The 21011-nt window shown below is 35.7% G+C and overlaps 2 protein-coding genes across 7 annotated transcripts in view; one reads left to right on the forward strand and one right to left on the reverse strand.

Moving 5' to 3' along the window:
- Positions 1-233: 233 nt before the first annotated feature.
- LOC139758694 (uncharacterized) lies at positions 234-9825 on the reverse strand. 5 transcript variants are annotated; one of them, XM_071680331.1, is made up of 6 exons: positions 9754-9825; positions 8024-8164; positions 5012-7147; positions 2354-2507; positions 1251-1349; positions 234-459 (listed from the first exon to the last, which is right to left on the reverse strand). In XM_071680331.1, exons 3-6 carry the CDS (start codon positions 6938-6940, stop codon positions 335-337), a joined length of 2307 nt encoding a protein of 768 aa, XP_071536432.1. In that variant the 5' UTR covers positions 6941-7147; positions 8024-8164; positions 9754-9825; the 3' UTR covers positions 234-334. The 5 variants fall into 5 exon arrangements, with proteins under 5 accessions (XP_071536432.1, XP_071536433.1, XP_071536435.1 ...); XM_071680332.1 differs by having other exon boundaries at positions 9744-9824; XM_071680334.1 differs by having other exon boundaries at positions 8024-8161; positions 9754-9817.
- An 875-nt stretch (positions 9826-10700) lies between these two features.
- LOC139758696 (endoplasmic reticulum lectin 1-like) overlaps positions 10701-21011 on the forward strand; it is a 36737-nt gene continuing 26426 nt past the window's right edge. Inside the window, exons 1-4 of one of the 2 annotated variants that reach the window (XM_071680338.1) lie at positions 10701-10913; positions 13462-13551; positions 15831-15911; positions 17138-17273. In XM_071680338.1, the coding sequence (XP_071536439.1) occupies positions 10776-10913; positions 13462-13551; positions 15831-15911; positions 17138-17273 (445 nt within the window). In that variant the 5' untranslated portion in view covers positions 10701-10775. The remainder of the gene's footprint in view (positions 10914-13461; positions 13552-15830; positions 15912-17137; positions 17274-21011) is intronic. The other variant, XM_071680337.1, reaches the window with a different exon arrangement.

Consider the following 21011-nt stretch of genomic DNA (forward strand, 5'->3'; position numbering starts at 1 on the left):
GATTGATGGGTGCATGTGGAGAGATGTGATAGTTAGAGTGAATAAGGGTTGCTGCTATATTTTTTATTTTGCAAGGACGTGTAGCAAGTTTAATCAAAGACAGATTCTTCTTGATTGAAAAACTTAGTTTCCTTGTTAAGATCTTAAAAACAATATTTTTGACACATGGCTTCCCCCCTCATCCACCTCACACACCCTAGTCTGGGAAACACTAGGATAAATATACTTCAGTGTATTATAGAAAACTTCTATTTAAAGGGATGAACACAACTATACATGATCAATTCCTTTTTGCTAAAAATTAATATTGAAAATGTCAAAATTTTTGTCAGAATCACTCAGAATCAGAATCCACGATAAGTCTTGCTTTCGAAGGTTTAACTGGGGAGAGGAAGTCATTTTTTGGATGTGACACAGTCTGGGAGGCATAAAGGCTGAAAGTTTTCCGTTGCCCACGACCTATGAAAATAAAATAGTAATTACTTTGAAAAATACCATTTAAAAAGGTAAGCTGAAGTGGATAAACAAGAGGAAGAGAATGGAAGAAAAAGCTGAGGTATGCATTAGGCAGAGATAAAATATAAGAACTATAAGAAAAAACAAGAAATACGGATGAAAATAATGGAATAGCATACAAAGGAACACAACAAATGAGGGAAAGGCATTCAAAGCATGGAATTAAATACAAAAGTTCTATTTGCATATATTAATAAAGCAAAGAACAAAGGGATCAGAGACTGGACCATTCAAAGTGGGAAATTATTCTGATAATGACCCCAGAAGAGTTTGCCAATGCTAATCAACCATAACAAGTTGGTTTTCAGCAGCAAAAAGAGAGAAGATATAGGCAATGAGATATCTAATAATAATATGACCAAAGAAACATTTCAAATAAGATTAGATGCATGACTAAGTTTGATTCCTAATGAACCTTATATTGACAATTATGGAATGTGTTTGGCAGCAGAAAGGAACAATGTCATTCTACAAGCAAGACATTTGGTGAGTGCTAAGGACTATGCCTGCCACTATGGCTAAATCTCATCACAGGTACGTAAGGTACTCAACTGTACTATATGTATTTAGCCCACAAAGATATACACAGCATCCCAACTTTATGTGACGTGTGGTCCTAGGTAATGGTTGTGGCTAGCTTGCCAAATGCTACATACTGTACTTATGGATTAGGTTAAGTACTACAATGCAACTAAAACTTTTAAAAGACTAATGACTTTTGGTCCATCACTTACCAGTGTGTGAAATGATATTGCTCATGTCTAAATCTTCCAACTCCTTTATCTGATCATTCCTTTTTTTCAGCTTCTTACATTTCTCTTGAGTTGGTTTACCTGAAAATTCCATAATGCACTGTACATATTACATATACCCCAAAGTACTTTCATGTTAAAAAAAAAAAAAAAAAAAAAATGAGGTGTTGATTAGATAACTTATAACAAATGTAGTCACCCCACTCGTGGAAAGATCTGCCAGAGAAGATGCAAAGGCAGACAACGAAATGGCAGGTCATCTAAAAGTAGATGGGTTGCAGCCACAAACTTACTCATGATAAGAGAGAGGACAGAGGGAGATTTGAAATTCCTCAATCAAAATAAGGTGAGAATTAATATGATAAAAAGAACAAACCACAAAAAATTTAAATAAAAGAGAGAGTAATGAGAATGGCCCTATAAGTTTAAAATTACCTTGCCTTCAGCATAAATCATTATGTAAAAAAAAATATAGAAGGGTTGTCTATGTAACACTTATTTTGCTTGCAGTACAGTAGTTACTGAGTGAAAAATCAAATGTAGCTAATGTCTGCAACAGATCAAAATATTGAAAACGTTTTTGAATTTCGTGGTCAAACGTGGAATTTCTCAAAGTTATGAGACAAGTACTAGGTTAAACATTTATATGTTGGGCAGAATTTAGGCAGAATCTAAATCAAGTTATGGGTTATGTATATAATGTACATTGTCTGATACATTTGACCTGACCCTTAGGTCAAATTTTTGAGTTAGGGGCAGGTTAAGTTCTATGTTAAACCTTTCTATAAAGGGCATAAATCCCACAAAATCCAAACTAGACTTACAGTATTATGCCCCTTGGTTCTTTCAGTGAGGAGTAAGAATTGTGTGCAATTTACAGTTTGATGTGTTCAACCTTACCCTGATGGGTTTGGTATGGTCAACAGCACTTTCACTTAACTAGTGCATCATTCCCAACAAAGGGCAAATAACAGATAGATGTATGGATGGACAAAGACAACAACCGAGAAAATCCTTAAATGTGTGCCATGCTATGCAGGTGATAAACATGAGGCATCTGCAATAGTTCATTCATTTAATATTACCCTTAAGTCCATGGTCATGCATAACCTGAAGAAGTTTTTCTTTCTTGCTCTTGACACTTCGACAGCCCTCCAGCAGAACATCATAGTTTCTGATATTGATCCCTGACAAACGTATGTACTTCTTGAGGCGTGCTAGATGGTCATCACCATGACTCTTGAAAAAATCATAAAAATGAGAGATGAAGCAAAAGCAAACATTTGAAAACATTTCAGTTATATATATGACACTACATTACCAGGTGTAAAAATCATGCATAATAAGGTGTAAAATTACCGTACGTCAGTGAAAATATTTAACCTTCCCAAACATGAAGTTGAATTATAATACGAATACCATGTATTTTTAATGCTTTTTTTCATCCCCTGAAGTTCAGTTACGAAGACTTTTCCTATGGCCACCCCATAAAGTGAGTTCCTGAATGAAATGGGCATCAGAGGGATATAGACAGATGGATTTTTTTCACATATTTTAGTTCAAGACAATTCTCATTGCATAAGACTGTTTCTTTGTTACTATAATGAAAAAACTATAAAAATGGAACAGAGAAGTTTGGAACCACAGAGTGAAAAAAATCTGAGAGCACAAGGTTGATGTTTGTCTACCTATCCAATGATACAAGACTGAATGAACTCCAAATGAGCAGAGGAAGGTATGTGATGACATTTTTCATTATTTGTTGAATTTGAGCCAAAAATTATTGAAATGACTCAGCTTAACCAATGACGAATTATCAGTTTTGAATATTTTTAATAATTTCAAATATGACTGAAACAGCTTCTGGATTTATTAAGCAAAGGAGTTGGAATACTTAAGTTGGTGAATTCTGATCACTCAAATTATACTTAAAGTTGGTGAATTCCAAACACTCAAAGTAATTTAATTGCCTGCTATTGCAGTAAACAGATACCTTGCACTGTTTCAAGGGCTGTCTTCCTCCCATACACTCAAGCTTCCTTTGTGAGGGCATGATCAACTAACTGTAGTCATGACAATAAATAAATGGCATTTTAAGGGATCTCAAGGGTGGACCATTTTGCTGAATGTTTCTTTCCCATCCCAAATCTCAAGGGTGGGCCATTTTGCTAAATGTTTCTTTCCTTACATCTCAAATCTTAAGGGTGGGCCATTTTGCTAAATAATTCTTTCCCTACACCTCAAAGCTTTGGAACCTTTACCCTTTCATGACTTTCCAAATTACTAAGACATGACACATTTTAAAAGACAGATTTTCCCTTCAAAATATTTTCCCTCATCTCTTCGTTTTCCCTTTCATAAACCTCTCTATTTCAATTAAAGCCCAGCCTTGATGTAGACTTTTGTCTGTGACTGGAGCGTCCAAAGTGGGGAGAGGGTGGATGGACTTAGCAAAAAGTATGGAAACCTCTAAGTACCAGAAGACTGTTTCAACACCTACAAAAAAATTCAGTGTACCTGAAGTATGACTTTAACCTATGCCATTAATCCAAAGTTATCAGTCATGGTAGCATGGGCAACTCTGTCTTTAAGGTGCTTTAAGAATGCACAACAGTGAGTTTACTAACAAAGTGTATGAAAATATGATCAGTGGGTTGGTGTGAAAGGAAGACCATCTGAGATGGGAAAATTGAGTGGAAGAGTACTGGAGGGAGAGAAATAGTGAAGGAATGTGTGAAATGGTGTATGCAAGGGAAGCATATAAGGACATGGATATGTGGAGACTCTTTTGCCATTGCTACCCCTTTCATGGGAGTTCCCTAAGGGAATGGGTGTCAGAGACAAGAGATAGATAGATATATATAGAGTAAGAATTTTACATAATTGCTTGTCATACTGATGCCCATACCACAAGCTTTTATTCCTTATAGGATCAGTGCTCATGCAGAATAGTGATCTATCTCCATGAAAACTGAGACATCAACAATTTTAACATGATGCTTAGAATTCAATCAACTTCTCTTACAGCCAAGGACTTTACCTGTAGGTTTAGAGGTATTGAAACCACAAGAGCAACTCCTTAGCATTTTGTATCCCTAGAGCTGTAAGGCAACTGATTTATCCACTACTTCCTAGTTTTTAATTTGAACTGACCCTTAGTACAAAAAAATTCTCAGCAAATTCCTTTCAGCTGATGAGATAGATAAGTAATCCCAACAAAAACTTCCATGGGTATCAATCAGATTCTTAAACTTGAGATATATACATTACTTTTAAAGTTAATATACTTTGACAGAAATTAATGAAATGCTGGTTCATTAAGCAGACATCACAAACCCTCCTGATACCGAGGTGGGTAGTACTGGTTATACATTTACCTTCCTGGTCACTGGCTGCCTACCAACTACTACCATCAATCATTTATCCCACATTTTCCCTATTCTGTAGAGTTCTTATAACTTTCAAAGTGAAAAGTCAAAAGCAATAATTACTGCTACCATCCAACATCATAGATGGATTAAGTACAATGATATTCCTATCAACACACTAATTTTGTTCATAATTGCCAGCAAAATAACATGCCCACAGAGAATCATTTAATATCAATTTGTCATACCTTTCCCCTGGGAAGGGTGGAAACAGCTCACCTGTTGCTCTTAAAAAAAAAAAAAAAAAAAAAAAAAAGCCAAAGGAATTAGGCTACTAAACTTAGAATATGAATGCCAAACAAAAAATATCCTAACCTGTATTTTACTCTTCTTCACATTTCTTTGAACAGAGTGAGATTTATTTGTCATTTTTTCTTTCTGTAGTTTTCCAATTTTCTTATGAGGTTCCTCTTCACCATCTGAATTTGGTGAAGAATCTGAGGAAGAAGAGTCCTTGTTCGATTTCTTTGTTTCCTTCTTGACAGGCAATTTAGTCTTCTGATCTTCCTCTTGGTCAGAATCAGAATCACTAGAGTTCTTCCATTTATCCTTACCTTTAAGGTTTTCCTTGTGAGTATTTGATGACTTTACCTTCACCAAAGTCTCTATGTCTGAACTACTGAAGCTTTCTGATCGACTGTCTTTGCCATTTTTAACTGCTCCTTTGCCCTTTGACTTACAATCAGAATCATCTTCATCTTTTTGTGACTTCCTTTTATTCCCTACTTTTTCAAACTTTTTGCTTTTTGATGGAACATCACCACTTTCTTCTGAAGTGGTGTTTCTTGTACTTGCTTTTGAAAGAGTATTCTTCATCCTTTTTCCTGAAACAAGCTCATCATCTGACTCACTTGAATTACAGGACTTTCTAGGCCTCTTAATTCTCCCATGTTTTGGTTCTGCTGCCAGTGCTTCAGAATCAGAACCAAAAGATTTTTCTAATTCTGCTGCCAGTGCTTCAGAATCAGAGCAAGATTTTTCCAATTCATCTTTTTTAAAATCCTGCTCAGAATTATTTCTTTTTCCTTTAACACTACCTTCATCTTCAGAACTATCTGAATTTCTTGATTTTTCTCTAATTCCCTTCCCTTTTAACTTTTTTTTGGTCAAGGCTCTAGGGTGAGAGTGAAAAGAACCATTGTCTTTCTCCTTAGGAGATACTCTAAACTTCCCTTTTTTTCCCATCAAAGCTGTAGAACTTGAATCATCACTACTGCTTGATTCATCCTTCCTCTGGGGTCGATGTCTTCCGTTTTGCACCTCTGAATTTTCACTTTCAGTATCAGAGTTGTCGGAATGCTCTTCCATGTTAGCAATAGCATTTTTTTTCTTCCCTGTGCCATCATTATCCGCTCTGATACTAGGCTTAACAGGTTTATTCTCCAGTTTATTGTCCTCAGCTGAATCCTCACTATAGGAGCTGGAAACTTTTTCACTTCTCGCAACTTCTGCCCTTCTTTCTTTTCCCTCTGTGATTCTCTGCTCTTTCTTTTCACTTGTTTTAGGTCTTTTTCCTTTTGGCCTGTCAGGAGACACATTTTCAGAGCTATCAGAGCTTTCTACATTCTCCCAATCTTTTCGATCTATTGTTCTGCCTTTTCTCTTAACCAGAGGTTCATCATCAGAATCACTAAAATGTTCCCATTCTTTTTTATTTGTTTCATTTTGTTTTGATTTGCGTCTTTTTGCACTTGGCCTGTCAGGGGACACATTTTCAGAGCTATCAGAGCTTTCTACATTCTCCCAATCTTTTTGAGCAATTGTTCTGGCTTTTCTCTTAACCAGAGGTTCATCATCAGAATCACTAAAATGTTCCCATTCTTTTTTCTTTGTTCCATTTTGTTTTGATTTGCATCTTTTTGCACTAACTGGTGTGGGGTCACTATCCTCAGAGTCCTCTTTCAGCTTAGAAGTTGCCTTACTAGACTTCTTTTTTCTCGCAAGATGCTCATCATCTGTATCATCAGAGTCACACTCCTTGCTGGATTCTTGTTTTTTCTTATGTTTTTTATTGTTCTTTGCTTTAATCAGAGCTTCTGAATCAGGTCCTTTCCCTCTTTCATTCTCTGAATCATCTGTACTACTAACAATCGTTTGGCTCAAGTCATCATCAGATTCTTCAAGAATCATTGCAATATCCTCTGCTGTCATAGGCCTTTGCTTCTTTTGCATGTCACCTAGATCCTTCCTCCTATCATCACACTCACCCTTTGTTTGTTTTGAGGACACTTTATCAAAATTCATAGACAGCAAGGATTCTCTCTTCTCTCCTAATAACTCCTTTATCTTCTTTATTTCTTCACCATTTCTCACAGCCTGTCTCTCTTTGGTATTTAATTTCTCTTTACACTCCAACCTGGGATTCTTCTCCCCATTCTTGTCCTATGTTACCTTGTATCTATTTCCTTCTTTTATCTGAACATTACATCCATGTAACTTTTTTGCTGGTATCTGTAATAAACAATGCTTTACATCAAAGAAATGAACAATGCTATGACAAAAAAAATTGTGTACATGCATGCATACACATACACACAAATACAAATTATATATCATTGTCATATATACAACCCCAAGAACCTTCTTGCTACACAGCAAAATCCATGTCATCTACAAACCTGCCAATATAATAACAATCCTAAAACCCTGCATAAAACTCAGCTTCCCTTCCTCTTACTGCCCTACATTTCTTTTTTCTTCAACATCCAAACTCTGTGAAAAAATGATCCACAACAGAATCAAGCAAAACATCCCACTCTCACTAACACAATATGGCTTTAGACCAAATCACTCAACTACAACACTTTGAATAGACCAATTGTAATCCTCTCCCCCTTCCCAGACAGTATTAACAGCAATAAAGATTAACAAAGCATTTGACACTATCCTCTGCCATGTCCTCATACTAAAGATACTTGACACCACCCTCCTTGAAACTGTGGTGAGAATTCTCAGTGTGAAGTTCTTCATCTAACGACGATAATACGGCAAAGATCTTTGCTGCCAATGTTGATAACATGGCAGAGATCTTCATTTGCAAATGTTATTGGGTTAAGGGTTAGGAATGCAACATGAAAAGGTTCTTGCAATAAAGAATAAAACATCAGCTTTTCAAATAATTAACATAATCTAGCTACCAAAGGTCATTTGTCTGATCACCAGTATGATGACAATACCACTTATTCATACATTACAGCCAACAAACCAACCCCATTTTCATTCAAATACTTAATCAGTTACCAAAATACTGAAATACTAGAGAGCTAGTTGAGAAAGAGCAGATGTAAGAGATAATGGACTACCACTCACAACATGAAATAAACTTACTTGCAACAAAGTCCCACAATTTGTTATGAAAGGCCTTGCTGGTCTGGCTACCTTTTTTAAGAAAGACTGACTTGATGATTTGGCAGCTCTCTTCCTCTGTTCATTCACAAGACTCAGTTGATCTTCACCTCCATTCATCTACTGTCAATTAACATACAATGTTCCTTATCAACAAGCAAAGAAATACAACTTACAAGCAACTCAGTATACTCATTTGACAATACAAGTTCCTGTAGTTCCATGAAGTTACACAGTATAACACTATTACCGAGTAAACACTTCTAGTTCATCATTCACTTTCAGATAATTTTGGCCAGTATCTTACAGTGCCCCTCCTTTCTTTTCTTACCCCACCAGCACCACATATAGCCTATGTTCATTTATTTACTTGTTTTTAGTTGTGACATTGAAGATGTTACATCCTACTGATTGAAAAATCAGTATATATTGAAATTTATTTCTACACAACAAGTGACTAAATCCTTCATGGAGTGGGTTTCCCACAAGGGATACTCGATTCACATTGTTGAAATCCATGGTCTTACCTGTATAGGGTTAAAACTTAGTTCATCATATTTTGGGCAAATTCTAGTCAAAAATATTTGATTGCTGTAGTCATCTCCAAATGAATTTACTGATTTCTGTTTAAAAAGTGAGCTCAGCCATTCACAAAAACCAAAATCTTTTTTAATATAACACTTTCTGAATGGAGATATTTTACAAACTGAAGAAAAATGATTTCTAATTGATTACCTGATATATAGTCTGATATCATTCAACACAAGTAGGAAGAGATTTTAATCATCCTAGATGCAAGGACTAGAACATTGTAAATGGGTGAAAAATGTTGTTGGGAAAATGACAAATACATCTGTAAGCAATGCCATGGCCAAAGGCAGAAGTTTCCTCAAGTTACGAGCCAGATTTATGTTCCAGGTTAAACACTTTCATAAGGGACCAAACAACGGACTAATCTAAATGGGAGTTGCAAGTCACGGTAGCTAGTATTTCATTTAATACAAATGTACTGAGTTTCCTGAGTAACCAGTTCCATGTTTTCCAGTTATGACCAGTTATGTGCCTCTAGAAAAGAGATGGATGGACAAACTATAGACAGAGAAATCACTTGGAGTCTGTGAGGCTATGCTGGATACACACACAAGTAGTACAACAGAAGCTGGTAACTAAAAGTCTGTCTCAGTATCATATTAAAGGTAATGCAAAGAGCCATATATGAGTAAGTGTATGAATACATTCAAAACTGGGAATTATTATAAGTTACAATCTAGGATTACAAAATCTTATTCAACAAATGTTGTGATATCTCACTTTCTTAACCTATGAATTGATAATATCACCAGGTGAAGCACTCAGTAATGCTGAAACTTTACGGTACAGTGTCCTGTAACCGACCGAACACTGCAACCAGAAGCAATCTCCTCTTGTAGCCTTGGTCTATGGTCAGCAGTTCTAAAATACTCATTACTTACTTGTAATATAAAAGTGTAGTTGGTAGAACTTTGTACTCCGCCCAAGTGTTAGCTTTGCATACCCTGTGATTTTATTACTCATTACTACTGTTTTACGAGCCTGGTAGGCCAATTTCAACTCCTATCAGCATTTGACCAGCACCATCAGCGGCCTTCTATGGCCTAATCACACTCCTTCATAATCTGCGAGACGTAACACAAGAGATTAAAAAAAAAACACAATAACATACTTAGATTCACCTTGAGTTTGCCTCGTCTGAGGAAGTTTTCCCGCCTTCTGTGCCCGCCCGCCACTCACTATCCTGGATCCAACACTGTTATGATTTACAGTTAACTTTAGGATTTTTACCCAACTACATTGTCCCCTCTCTAAAATTAATTGTTATCTTTTTCAAAAATATCTACATTGTAGATTTAGAAACTTTGATATCTACTCTCATTTTTCTATTATATTAGTTGCATGTGAAAAATATATTTCATTGGTGCAGATTAAAGAGCACAGACATTGTCAAAAACTTACTCTGAGGCTACATTTCCCTGCCACTGGAAGTAGAGCAGCCTTAGGCTGCGGTAACTTTTAGAAAGATCCTGGGTAACACAAGATTCTCTAAAACAAATTAATCCTAGGGTAAATAATTAGAAAAAGTCTCTCTAAGTGACGTCAAAATCAACAAGTGTGTCATTTGGCTCGTGTGCAGTACTGTATTACATACCACTTGAAGGGTATCATATTATTTTCATTTTTTGTTAGTCATATTTCCTTTTATCATTGTTTCTATATTTTTCTAAGAAACTGCAAACTAATCCTGTTTTAATAAATGTGTCGTTCAAGTATTATATAACATTTTGGCGTACATCTGACATTAACAAACCCCCTCCCGCCCGTTATATGTACGCTTTGTCGATATATATATATATATATATATATATATATATATATATATATATATATATATATATATATATATGAAGAAATGTGAATCCTAAAATCCATTAATGAAACATCCCAACATATAGGTATGTGATTCCTGATATCCTTATATCAATATGGCTGAAGAGAATTGAGTAAATATGTTCAAATCTACCAAGATAATTAAGTAGATCTTATGATATTCAAAAATGTCAGACTTTGAATTTGAATTTGGTGGGAGAGGCTGCTCCGCCCACTAGTGACGTCACGCTGTCGTGTCAACAAGTGAGAAGACGTAAACAATGATCAGCTGCTGGCTGGTCCGGGCTCGCCGATAACACACTACACAGCCATGGCTACTAAGAGTTTAGTGCTGGTGCTGCTTTCTGCTGCTGGTGTCACCAATATCTTCGCTGCCAATCAGATAAAAGGTTTAGATGACGCCATATTATTCCGAATCAATTGGCCTGGCGCAGACACTAATCTCTTGGTAAGTGCGAATGTTTTTAGTGGCTTCAAATGTTTTTTTTTTTCTTATCACTAAATGTTAACAATCTGGCCTTACCATAATAACTTCTGTAGCATAATTGCACATTCGCAGAGCACGGCGTCATAGTTCTTAAGCACGACTCTGTCATGATGGCCCAGCTTTTGCCGGACCAATATACTCATGGGTCATGTCTTATTCATAAAGGGTGATAACATGAGTCTCGAGAATTTTATTAAAAGGCATTTGAGATTTTAGGCCGTGATTAACACTACAATGTCGTTATCACTCCTGTGATAGTAAATGATAAGTGGTTATTGTGCCATTTGATAGCACCAGAAAGTCAGTTGATGGCAAAATTTACATGTTTATTTATAAGATTAGCAACACATTGAATCTAGTTTTGAATACTGGGTAAATTGTGATCAGCAGCAGGAATATAATGATAAGAGTAGAATAACGATTGCAGAACGCTACATTTGATTATCCCATATGAAGGTGATACTGGTGAGAGTTATGAATATCAGGGAAGTCATGATTTAAATCCTGACTTACCACCAGTGAAGTCCATAAAGATCAGCAGAACACAAGAAGACCTTACTGAAACTCCCAAGGAGGTGGGAGTTATCTTAATTTTCAGTATTCTAATGAGAGTGCTCCAACTGCTGATGAATGTCAACAAAACAGTGACGAGTAGCCTTTCAAGTTACCACATAACCTCCCCATAAGTAGTTATCTCATTTAAAGTCTTGGCTGATAGGAGAAATTTTCATAGGTTCTGTTGTTTTTACATGTTCTGCTGTTTTTACATATGTAATGCACCAAAACCATAGCTCCCACAGAACTTTCCATGGTTTACCCCAGCATGTAGAGGATGTTGTCAATGAAAAACGCTTCCATTTTTATGAATATATTTTTTTCACTCTTTTCCTTATTTACATACTGGCAGTGATGCTGATATAAAAATGCCTTTGCTGAGTGATTAAATAACTAAGTGTGCAGCATCACTGCTTTTGTACACAGCCTGGGAGGTATCTGACTGAATCTGTTGCATAATGACTTGTATTTTAATTTCTCAGATTTAGTAATTTTATTATAATTTCATTATGGTTATAATGATTAGCTGGTTGGTAACCTTAATGATGATCAAGGTGAAACCTCTGATTGTCACCAGTGGTCACGTTTTGAAATATCATATATTGTATTCTGTAGTATTTATGCAGAACCCTTCCTTTTTTAAACTTCCGTACACACAAAGGTGACCCAGAAATATGTACACATTCTCTAACATTACACCATTTGTACATTAGTAGCTTATCAAGGCTGGATAATCTAGCTTCAGGACTGATGTACAATTAAAATGCCCCTATTAGGTTCACTCTCAAAGTAACACTTTATAAACTTTTCATATTGCCTCAGTATAACAAAATGCAATCATATTGTGAACAATGTAAAACAAACCAACACACATTTATGTAATTTCTGTAATATTTATACTTTTTGCATAATGTGTGATGCATTATGCTTAATTATTTCAATATTCTAATGAACACTATGCCTCATATGCTTTTTGGATATCATTATTAGAGCAGGATTTATTAAACATAACACAAATGACTGAGGAAAGCACAGAGGTTTATCACCACACTTTTTGGCTGTGAGAACAGTGGTGTATGCTTAGGCAGCACGTTAGACAAAGTAGCCGACTCTGAGCACTCACGATCCAAGTTGGCTGAAAACCTGAATGTATTAGGCAATGCATTTTGGGTGTTTTTGCATTTTAGAAGTTTAGATTTCAAAACCCATTTTGTAAGGTGTTGCTCTTGATAATTAACAAGTTGTTGCTCATTGTTGATAACAGGATGGTGCCTCCAATAACTATCAAGGTGATAACTTTGATGATAAATATATTGTTAGTCATGATGATTATTGTTGCTCCTAAAAAGTAAAATGTTGGTACCAGTGATAATAAGAGTAGATTTAGAAACTATCCCATGGGTTATAAAGTGTCAAACATTGAAATTTATATTCTAGGTAGAATTGAATTATATAGAATTTGTGTTAGTAATTATGAATTATTCATTGAAATCCATCTTCTAATTTTCAATCTGACCAGATTTTTCTTCTTCAAACCTTGTCCTTTCTCCTTACGATCCTGTTACTGTAATGATAATGATATAGGAGGTTCCAGTATGATTATAAGTAGCTATTTAATGATTTCTTTATTACATCAAAAAGTTTTTTCAACAAAGGAAAGTGGCTTTCTTACTGATAACCTAAACAAATTCAGGATTCTATACTGTTCTTGCCTCTGAGGAAATGATTGAATGTGTAGACTTTAAGCCACCATAATACATTATTTTTTTTATTACTATCTGTGTGTTACGGGGAGTCAATAGGTCATTATGATTCAGATGGTGCATTCCTTGAATACATTAGTTTTGTATATTATTCTATTGTTATCTGTCTATATGACTTTGGTGGCTGTGCTGTGATTGTAATTTTGAAGGTAGTATTGAATGCAGTAACCAACACTATATTTTTTCGGTAGGAGTCCCCAGACTACGAGAAGCTGGTGATGACTAGCTCCAACAATGAGCAGTATCAGTGCCTTATTCCTATTAACTATGGTGGGAAGAATGTAAGTAATTTAGAAGAACCAGTTCCTTTTGTACTGTGATTTGTGGTGTTACGAATATGTAGAGATTGAATTAGGGTCAGATTGTGGATAGGCAGGTGAGTTGCCACCTTGAGTGCAATGAGTGGGGATATGGCTGTTAGAATGGATTAAACATTTATATAAATTGTTTCTTTATGATAATTCATATACACAATTTAGGAAAAGGAAGTGGAACTTAGTGGTACTGTTGATACAGTGCTATAGATGAGCTGACTTAAGAGTTGCAAATATTTTATTTTTGAGTTCAAAAAAGTACCCTTGAAAGGAGATGGACTGTGAATACTAGTGAAAGCATGTTTTATTTTTTTACCAGAAAACAGAATGGGATACTGGACTTTAGGTGAATAATCAAAAGATGGAGAGAAGAGGTTTAATCAGGCTGTTTGTCTTATGTAATTTATTATGCCATGTGTCCAGTGTAATTTATTATGCCACTACCCACTATCTACCACAGTTACATGTGCCATATATTCCACTTTTTCCTTTTTTTTATGTTGGCCAAAAGATTTTTACATCCCGTTTACATACAGACCTTCATATTATTCTTCAGCTACATAGTTGGCTTCTCCACTCTTTCCTCCTTGCCACTTTCATGAACACTTGTAATCATCTCTATGTCCACACTCTCCATGTGTTTGTACCATCTTTGAGTTTATACTTTAGTATTTCAGCCTGTCATTTGTCTGCCTCATGCCTCAGTCTTCTCTTGATATCTTCATTTTTCATATTGTGCACCAGTACACTTTTTAATTCAGATCTTTGTAAATATAATTTACCTTTTTGTCTCGTATTCTCCCAGATATTCATGTATTGCATATGCAAAAAGTTCTACTCTTGCGTATCAGTTTAAGCAGGACTATACCTTACAGTGAACTCTCCCACTTCTATGGGCTTTTATTCTTATACATCAAGATCCTTGTGAGAATACCATCAACTTGCCTGCCTTTCAATGTTATTGTCTTAGGAACCATTCCCTGTTCACAAAATGTTTTCTAGATATTTATAATTCTTTTTCTTCTTCCCGTTACTTCTTAAACTTATTTTATAGGCATTACCATCTTGCTTTTTATAGCTGTCATGTTGATCTTCAAGTGATTTAGTTTTCATTGCAACATCCTTACTTTCCAATTACTTCCACCCCTCTACATTTGTGATATTCTTCATGTTTATGCACTTAACTATTCTTACATCTCCATTTATGTGATTATGGAATGACAACAAAGCCACACTGTTCATTCACTTACTCAGACCTAATATTGATAGATCTGCATGAGTAATAATCCTTTGATACGTTCATCAGCTTCATCCTATTGAGTGTAATTTATTTCAAAACATAATTGTCACCTGTAATGAAAGGTTTTCAAAATCGTTGTGGTATATGGATGTTTTTACTTCTCTTTTCGTGACATGGGACCATGAAGACATGCCTTGGACCTGAGAACACATGCTTTGAACCTGTCTAGGTGAGAGACACTTAGTTCCCATAAAATGGGAAGCTTATTTCACTTAGGTCTAAGATTGTTCAGCCAGCTAGCAGTTGATTCCCATGAATATGATTGAGTAACTAGCTAATGTTGTACCAGCAAGAAATTAGAAGCCTGAAGATAATGAAATGACCAAGCCCTTACATGCTGTGATAAAAATTCTATATGTTCTAACTTAGTATTAGACCTTATCATGACACAAGCAAAGTCACTACATGCCGTAGCTTATGATGCCAGAATACAATAGTGACTAGCTCATTACATTCTTTAGTACAGTTTGAGGCCTGAACTTGTTAAATGGCTGGCTGAGAACATATTGTACCCAATTTGAGGCCTAAAATTTGGTAGTGACTGGCTGTTGGTGTATGAGTAGCCTTACTGAAGACATGAGCATTAAATGTAGACCAGCACAATATTTTATGCGCCTTTTGTCGAGGACCTGATTGACCACCACAGGGTAAGCTATTGCAAACTCAAATGTCATAGCATAGTTTAAACTATGAACAAAACAGAGTTGCCTGCTCTTTGCATACTGAGCTTAGTCTGTGACATAGAGGATGACAATGACCACTCTGAGATGTACTATATTATTTACCTTTCCTCCTGTCCCTGAAAGTGAATGAGTTTCATTGATTTTGAATCCAGAGTATTACCCTTAACACAACAATATTCTTTTCTATGTGAAACTAGATTGTAGAAGGAATTATAGATGATGGTTGTCTCATATTTCTATATAGTGTTTTATTTTTGTAACAGGATGAGTCAGAGGTTTACAGAGGACCCAGTGCCCTGACACTCCTGATGCCACTTTTCAAGAAACAGTCTTGTAACTTGCGGGTGAGTAAGGCTCCCATAAACCCTGTACATTATTAGTAGTTCCTCTCTGTCTCAGAGGTTTATTTTGAAATCCTGGGGATCTAAGAGAAAAAGACTTGGATTAGAGTGACAGGGTACATGGAATGTTGATTTACAAACACATACTTTCAGGACAAGAGTTTCCATAAGTACATATTTTTTTTTCTGCGTGGAAGACAGTGTAGAAAAATTATGAATGATCTGGTTCTAATAAAGGAAATGTGATAATGTGTGTGACATCGTTGATGTTTAGGTCAGGTGAGGTGTTTATCAGATAGTGTGGTATATAGTTCAGCATTTTGCTCTAGATGGTGTATGACAGAGAGGGATTATAGAAGCAGGGAGGATGTAAGAACAACTTTACAATTTTGTAGCAGAAAATTTTTTTTCATTCAAAGCTGTAGTTCTTTCTCCTATATATATTTTGTCAGAAGTGATTTCTCCTCCATCCACTTCTTGACATTACTGCTCCTGCTTCTAAGTTGAATGAGGTGGAATCATTCAAGATTCATTACTTTTTAGGCACAAAAGTGGATGATAGATGTCCATCATCATATGATAGGTTGAAATAAACATACCCCATGGCTGCTAAGCTAACAGCCTGTAAGTAAAGCTTATAGCCCAGGTATGTACTTCTTTGTAACATGAAAACAATTAATGTTATTGATGAAAATAGCAGCAAATAAGATGTTTCTGCAAACTTAGTAAATATTGTTGCCATAAGATTGGTACTGCTTTTTCGAGCAGTCACTCTTGAATCATTGTCCTTGATTATTTAAAAATTAATGTGTACCTGAGAATTATGTTTGTTTATGGAAGAAATGTCAGTCCTTGATGAACAAAACTTAGATGGCCTTGTCCTACTTTTTAGTAGCTGTAAATTATACAGGTAGGAAAGTGTGCTTATTTTGACTTCTTCAACTATTAAATATTTGTAGTTCTTAGCAAAACTATGTAATTGTCTTTCATTTGGTCTTCCCTCTTTCCTTTTCACCTCTGTATGTTAGGTCTACAAACACCTGAGAAATTCAGATTAATGTCATCGACTTTCTTTTTCTCATATTTCTAACTTTTCATTTTTTCTGAGATAGCCACAACTAGGACGTGTTTGTCTGTATCATTTTGACTAATATAAAGAAACATTTATGTGTTCATGTTCAACATGCAAAAGACTATTTTTCCATTGTTCTTTACTTCTGTACATGCAGCTTGAGTCATACTGGACATATGAGCTGTGCCATGGCATTCATCTGAAGCAGTATCGAGAAGAGCGAGAGGGAAAGAATGCACGCCTTCATGAGTATATTCTAGGCTTGTTCTCCACCGAGAGTCTCTCCATGTTGAGTAGGTTGGCAGAAATACTGGCATTGGCAGTGATCCTTATTTAGTATTTACTAGCTTCTTGCACTATTAGGATTGGACAGTTTTAGATAATGCATTTGTATATTGATCTCATGGTAAATTTCAAGAATATTTTCAATAATTTCATCTGATGATCATGACTTTTTTTTCAAGCTATGATATCCAAATGCTTACTGTAGATGATGGATGAACCATCCTGCTTGCTTTTAGTTGCCTGCTGTGCATGTCATGCTCTTAGAGATAGCTTTGTCCATCATTCATCCATCTGTTGTAGGTTGTTGAGAAGTACACTTTATTGTGCAAATTAACCTTAATGAAAACTTGAAAAGTTTTATACAAATACTCAAAAATCATGTCTCTCAGCATAAAGGATTGGTTGGTTTAAGACCAATCTCAGTAGTTTGGATTTTGCTAACATTAGACCGCTTATAAAAAGGTTTAATTTTCTATTCAATTTGGCTCATTTGAAGAAAATTCCACATTTTGCCATACAAATGAATATGGATGTTTCTGATATTTTCAGAGCAGTATATCCATCTGTTTTCATTTCTTTCCCAACAGTAGTGCTGCACTACAAGTGATTAAAGTATTTTGTGTAATACCCTTTTAGTTAAGTAGGCATTTCTTATGATCTTTTGCCTCCAGGCAGTAAACTGGAGAGCTACCAAAGTGTCAGAACTGGTATTTGAATGGGTTTCTTTTTCACAAAGCAGAAGATGGCTTATCTAACATATATTGGTAAATGGTCATTAGTTTTATTAATAGAGGACAGTCTTGCCTGAAACTTTTATAAAGGATGGGAGATGATTGATTACATTTCCAGTAGATGCTGTGCAAGAAAAGAAAATTGATCCATTCTTTGCAGGATATGACTGTTGATATATTAAGCTGGTTATTTTTGAGAGCATGCCACTTGTATTGCTGTGGTGACCATAAGCTGCTGAAGGTCACGACATGTTCATCCATATGAAAACTAGAAAGTTGTTCCATGGAACACTTATGTCACCAGCAGTGCATCAAAGTCTTTGGAAGTAAAATAAGAATTGGTGGAAAAATTCTTTTTATAAACAACATAAAAACCAAGTTGGAGTTATGAGTTTCATGCCATTAATTCCCTAGATGTTGGGAAATGTGTAAAGTTTCATGGCCAAAGGTTGAATTTTCTTCAAGTTATGAGTTATATAACTTCACAGGCTAAAACTTTTTTATGAGTGGCATAACTCAGGCCATATTCACATGAGTTGTGGGTCTTGTTCCATTCACTTTCTTTAGATGCTGGAAAACAGTTTTATAAAGTTTGATAAGTGTCTTATTTAGAGTTCAGATAGAGTTTTCAGAGTGTCACCTAGGGTAATTCAGAAATTGAAATCAGACTGTCATCAAGGGTAATTCAGAAGTTGAAGTATGACTCAACAGAGGACAAACAATGAGAACAATGGACAGACTGGTCCCTACGTGTCTGCCATGCTATTCTGTTGTCACAAAAGCCATCTATTTGTAGTGATTATTTCTCATGCTGCATCACTCATGTTCTGCATTTCGTTTACAAGTGTTTACCTGAGAGTAATCTTAGAATTAGAATAAATGTTACGTGTATGCTGGGAAGAGCAGCATAAGCTCCCTGAAAGTCACCTCATTAACAGTGGCCTTGAAACACTGCTTGTTTGTTCAAGTGTTTACTGCATGAATATATCAACTTTTCACCTACCACATGAGACAGGATATATGGTAAGCGTTTTTGTGTTATTTTTAATTGTTTCATAGTTGCTGATATTTGCTTTATATTGGTGGTAGTGTACATGTAAAAGATCCCTCAGACATTGTTCTTTTCTTTTTTCTTAGGAAATGGAATGTAAACATGTCCACTATCCCAGGTGTACTTTTTGCTTTCTGTTGTATGGAACAGGCCATACTTAAAAAAATTTTCATTTGCTTTTCCATTCTTTCACTGTTATTCACATGTGTTTTATATGTCTTTAGCCTTTTTTTTTTTTTTTTGCAAATTTTGGAAAGCTATATGTTTTGTGTACCATAGACACACTGGTAACACATTAAGAGTTAATCTTAATTTTTAGGGCATTTTTATGGAAATGTTGATGCACTCAAAATATATGTGTCACTGAAATCCTGGTGTGGATTAGGAAGATGGACATTTTTTCTCAGTGCTTGAAGTAGATTTCCTGAGCTAGCAGAGGGAGGAATGGGAAAACGTAGAGATACAGCAGAGTAAGTAAAGAAGTTGTGATTTGCTTGAAAATAAGAAGAAATGGGTGTGTTAAGAGCAAATAAAAGTAGAGAGAAGTTTGGCAATTTTGAAAGGAGTTTAAGAGAAGGATTGAAAGATATTTGCAAGCATGGTCATTTGCTTGTAGATTGTGGTCATTGATGTATGAAAAGACTGTATAAACCTACATAGATGTGTAGTAAGTGATTTATTGGAAACACTTTCATTGGGGAATAAGGCTGTTAAGTATACAAAGAGTGTTGAATGATAGAGCATTAGAAGTTACTGAAAAGTGTATGCAAGAGTGTTAATTGATCGAGCATTGGAAGTGACTGAATGCAGAATAAATGAGGAGCATGGAGATTTTAGGAAAGATGGGGTATGTTTGGTGAAAATGACTATGGAAGTCTATAGCGAAAGTTGAAAAGCTATAAGTAGCTTTTATGGATCTGGAAAAAGTGTATGACAGGGTTGAGTGAAGTGTTTTATGGGATCTGTTAAGAATATGTTTGGTAGGGGTGACAACTGTTGGATGGTGTGAAAGCCTTCAACAGAGTAGAAAATGCATGTGTAAGAGTGAATGGAGTGTTGAGCAAAAATTTTGGTATACATATGGGTGTAAGGCAGGGCTTTGTGATGTCACCATGGCTTTTTAACATATGTGTGGATGGAGTGATAAGATATATGGAAGCAAAACTAGGGAAAGGGGGTGCAGAGATGGAGTGTGGCAATGAGGAATTGTGGCTAGTGACAAGCCAGTTTGGGAATAATACTGTGTTGTTTGCAGAGAGTGAAGAAGAGTTGCAGAAGGTTGTCTGTATTCATAAAGTGTGTAAGCATAGGTGATTGAAGGTAAGTGCAAGTTAAAGTAAATTAATGGTGTTTGAATGGAACCAGAGTGAAAGTATAGATTTTGCAAAACCCTATAGATTGAAAGAAGAAAGTGTACTAAGTTGTGTTACAGAACTATATGGGGTTAAAAAGACTGAAAGAGGTGAAAAAATTTAAGTATTTAGGAACTATCTTTGGTAAGTTTGATGATATGGAAGGAGATATAAGGGAGAGAGCAGTACAGGGTAGAAGAGTCATTTGGTTCATTAACTGAATAATGAAGGGTAAAGGTGTCAGTGTGGAAGTGAAGAGAGGATTAAGGAACAATATAGTCCTCCCAGCCCCGACCTATGCAACTGAAACATGGACATGGAATGAGTCACAGAGGTCAAGAATCCAGGCTGTGGAAATGAGCTATTTGAAAGGAGCATGCACTATGATTAGACAAAGAAAGAAGTGAGGGTGTGTATGGTAGGGAATGAATTGTGGAGTGGTAGAGTGGGTGAAATGTAATATTTCAAGGTGGTTTGGCATGTTGAAAGAATCCAAGTTGGGGAGTTTACAAAAAGAGTGTATGACAGTACAAGTGAAGAGGTTGGTGTGAGGGGAAGATCACCTGCGACATGGGAGAATAGAGTAGAAGAGCATAGGAGGCAGAGAAATGG

This window comes from Panulirus ornatus, chromosome 31 (genome assembly GCF_036320965.1).
Source record: "Panulirus ornatus isolate Po-2019 chromosome 31, ASM3632096v1, whole genome shotgun sequence".
Classification (NCBI taxonomy): Eukaryota; Metazoa; Arthropoda; class Malacostraca; order Decapoda; family Palinuridae; genus Panulirus; species Panulirus ornatus.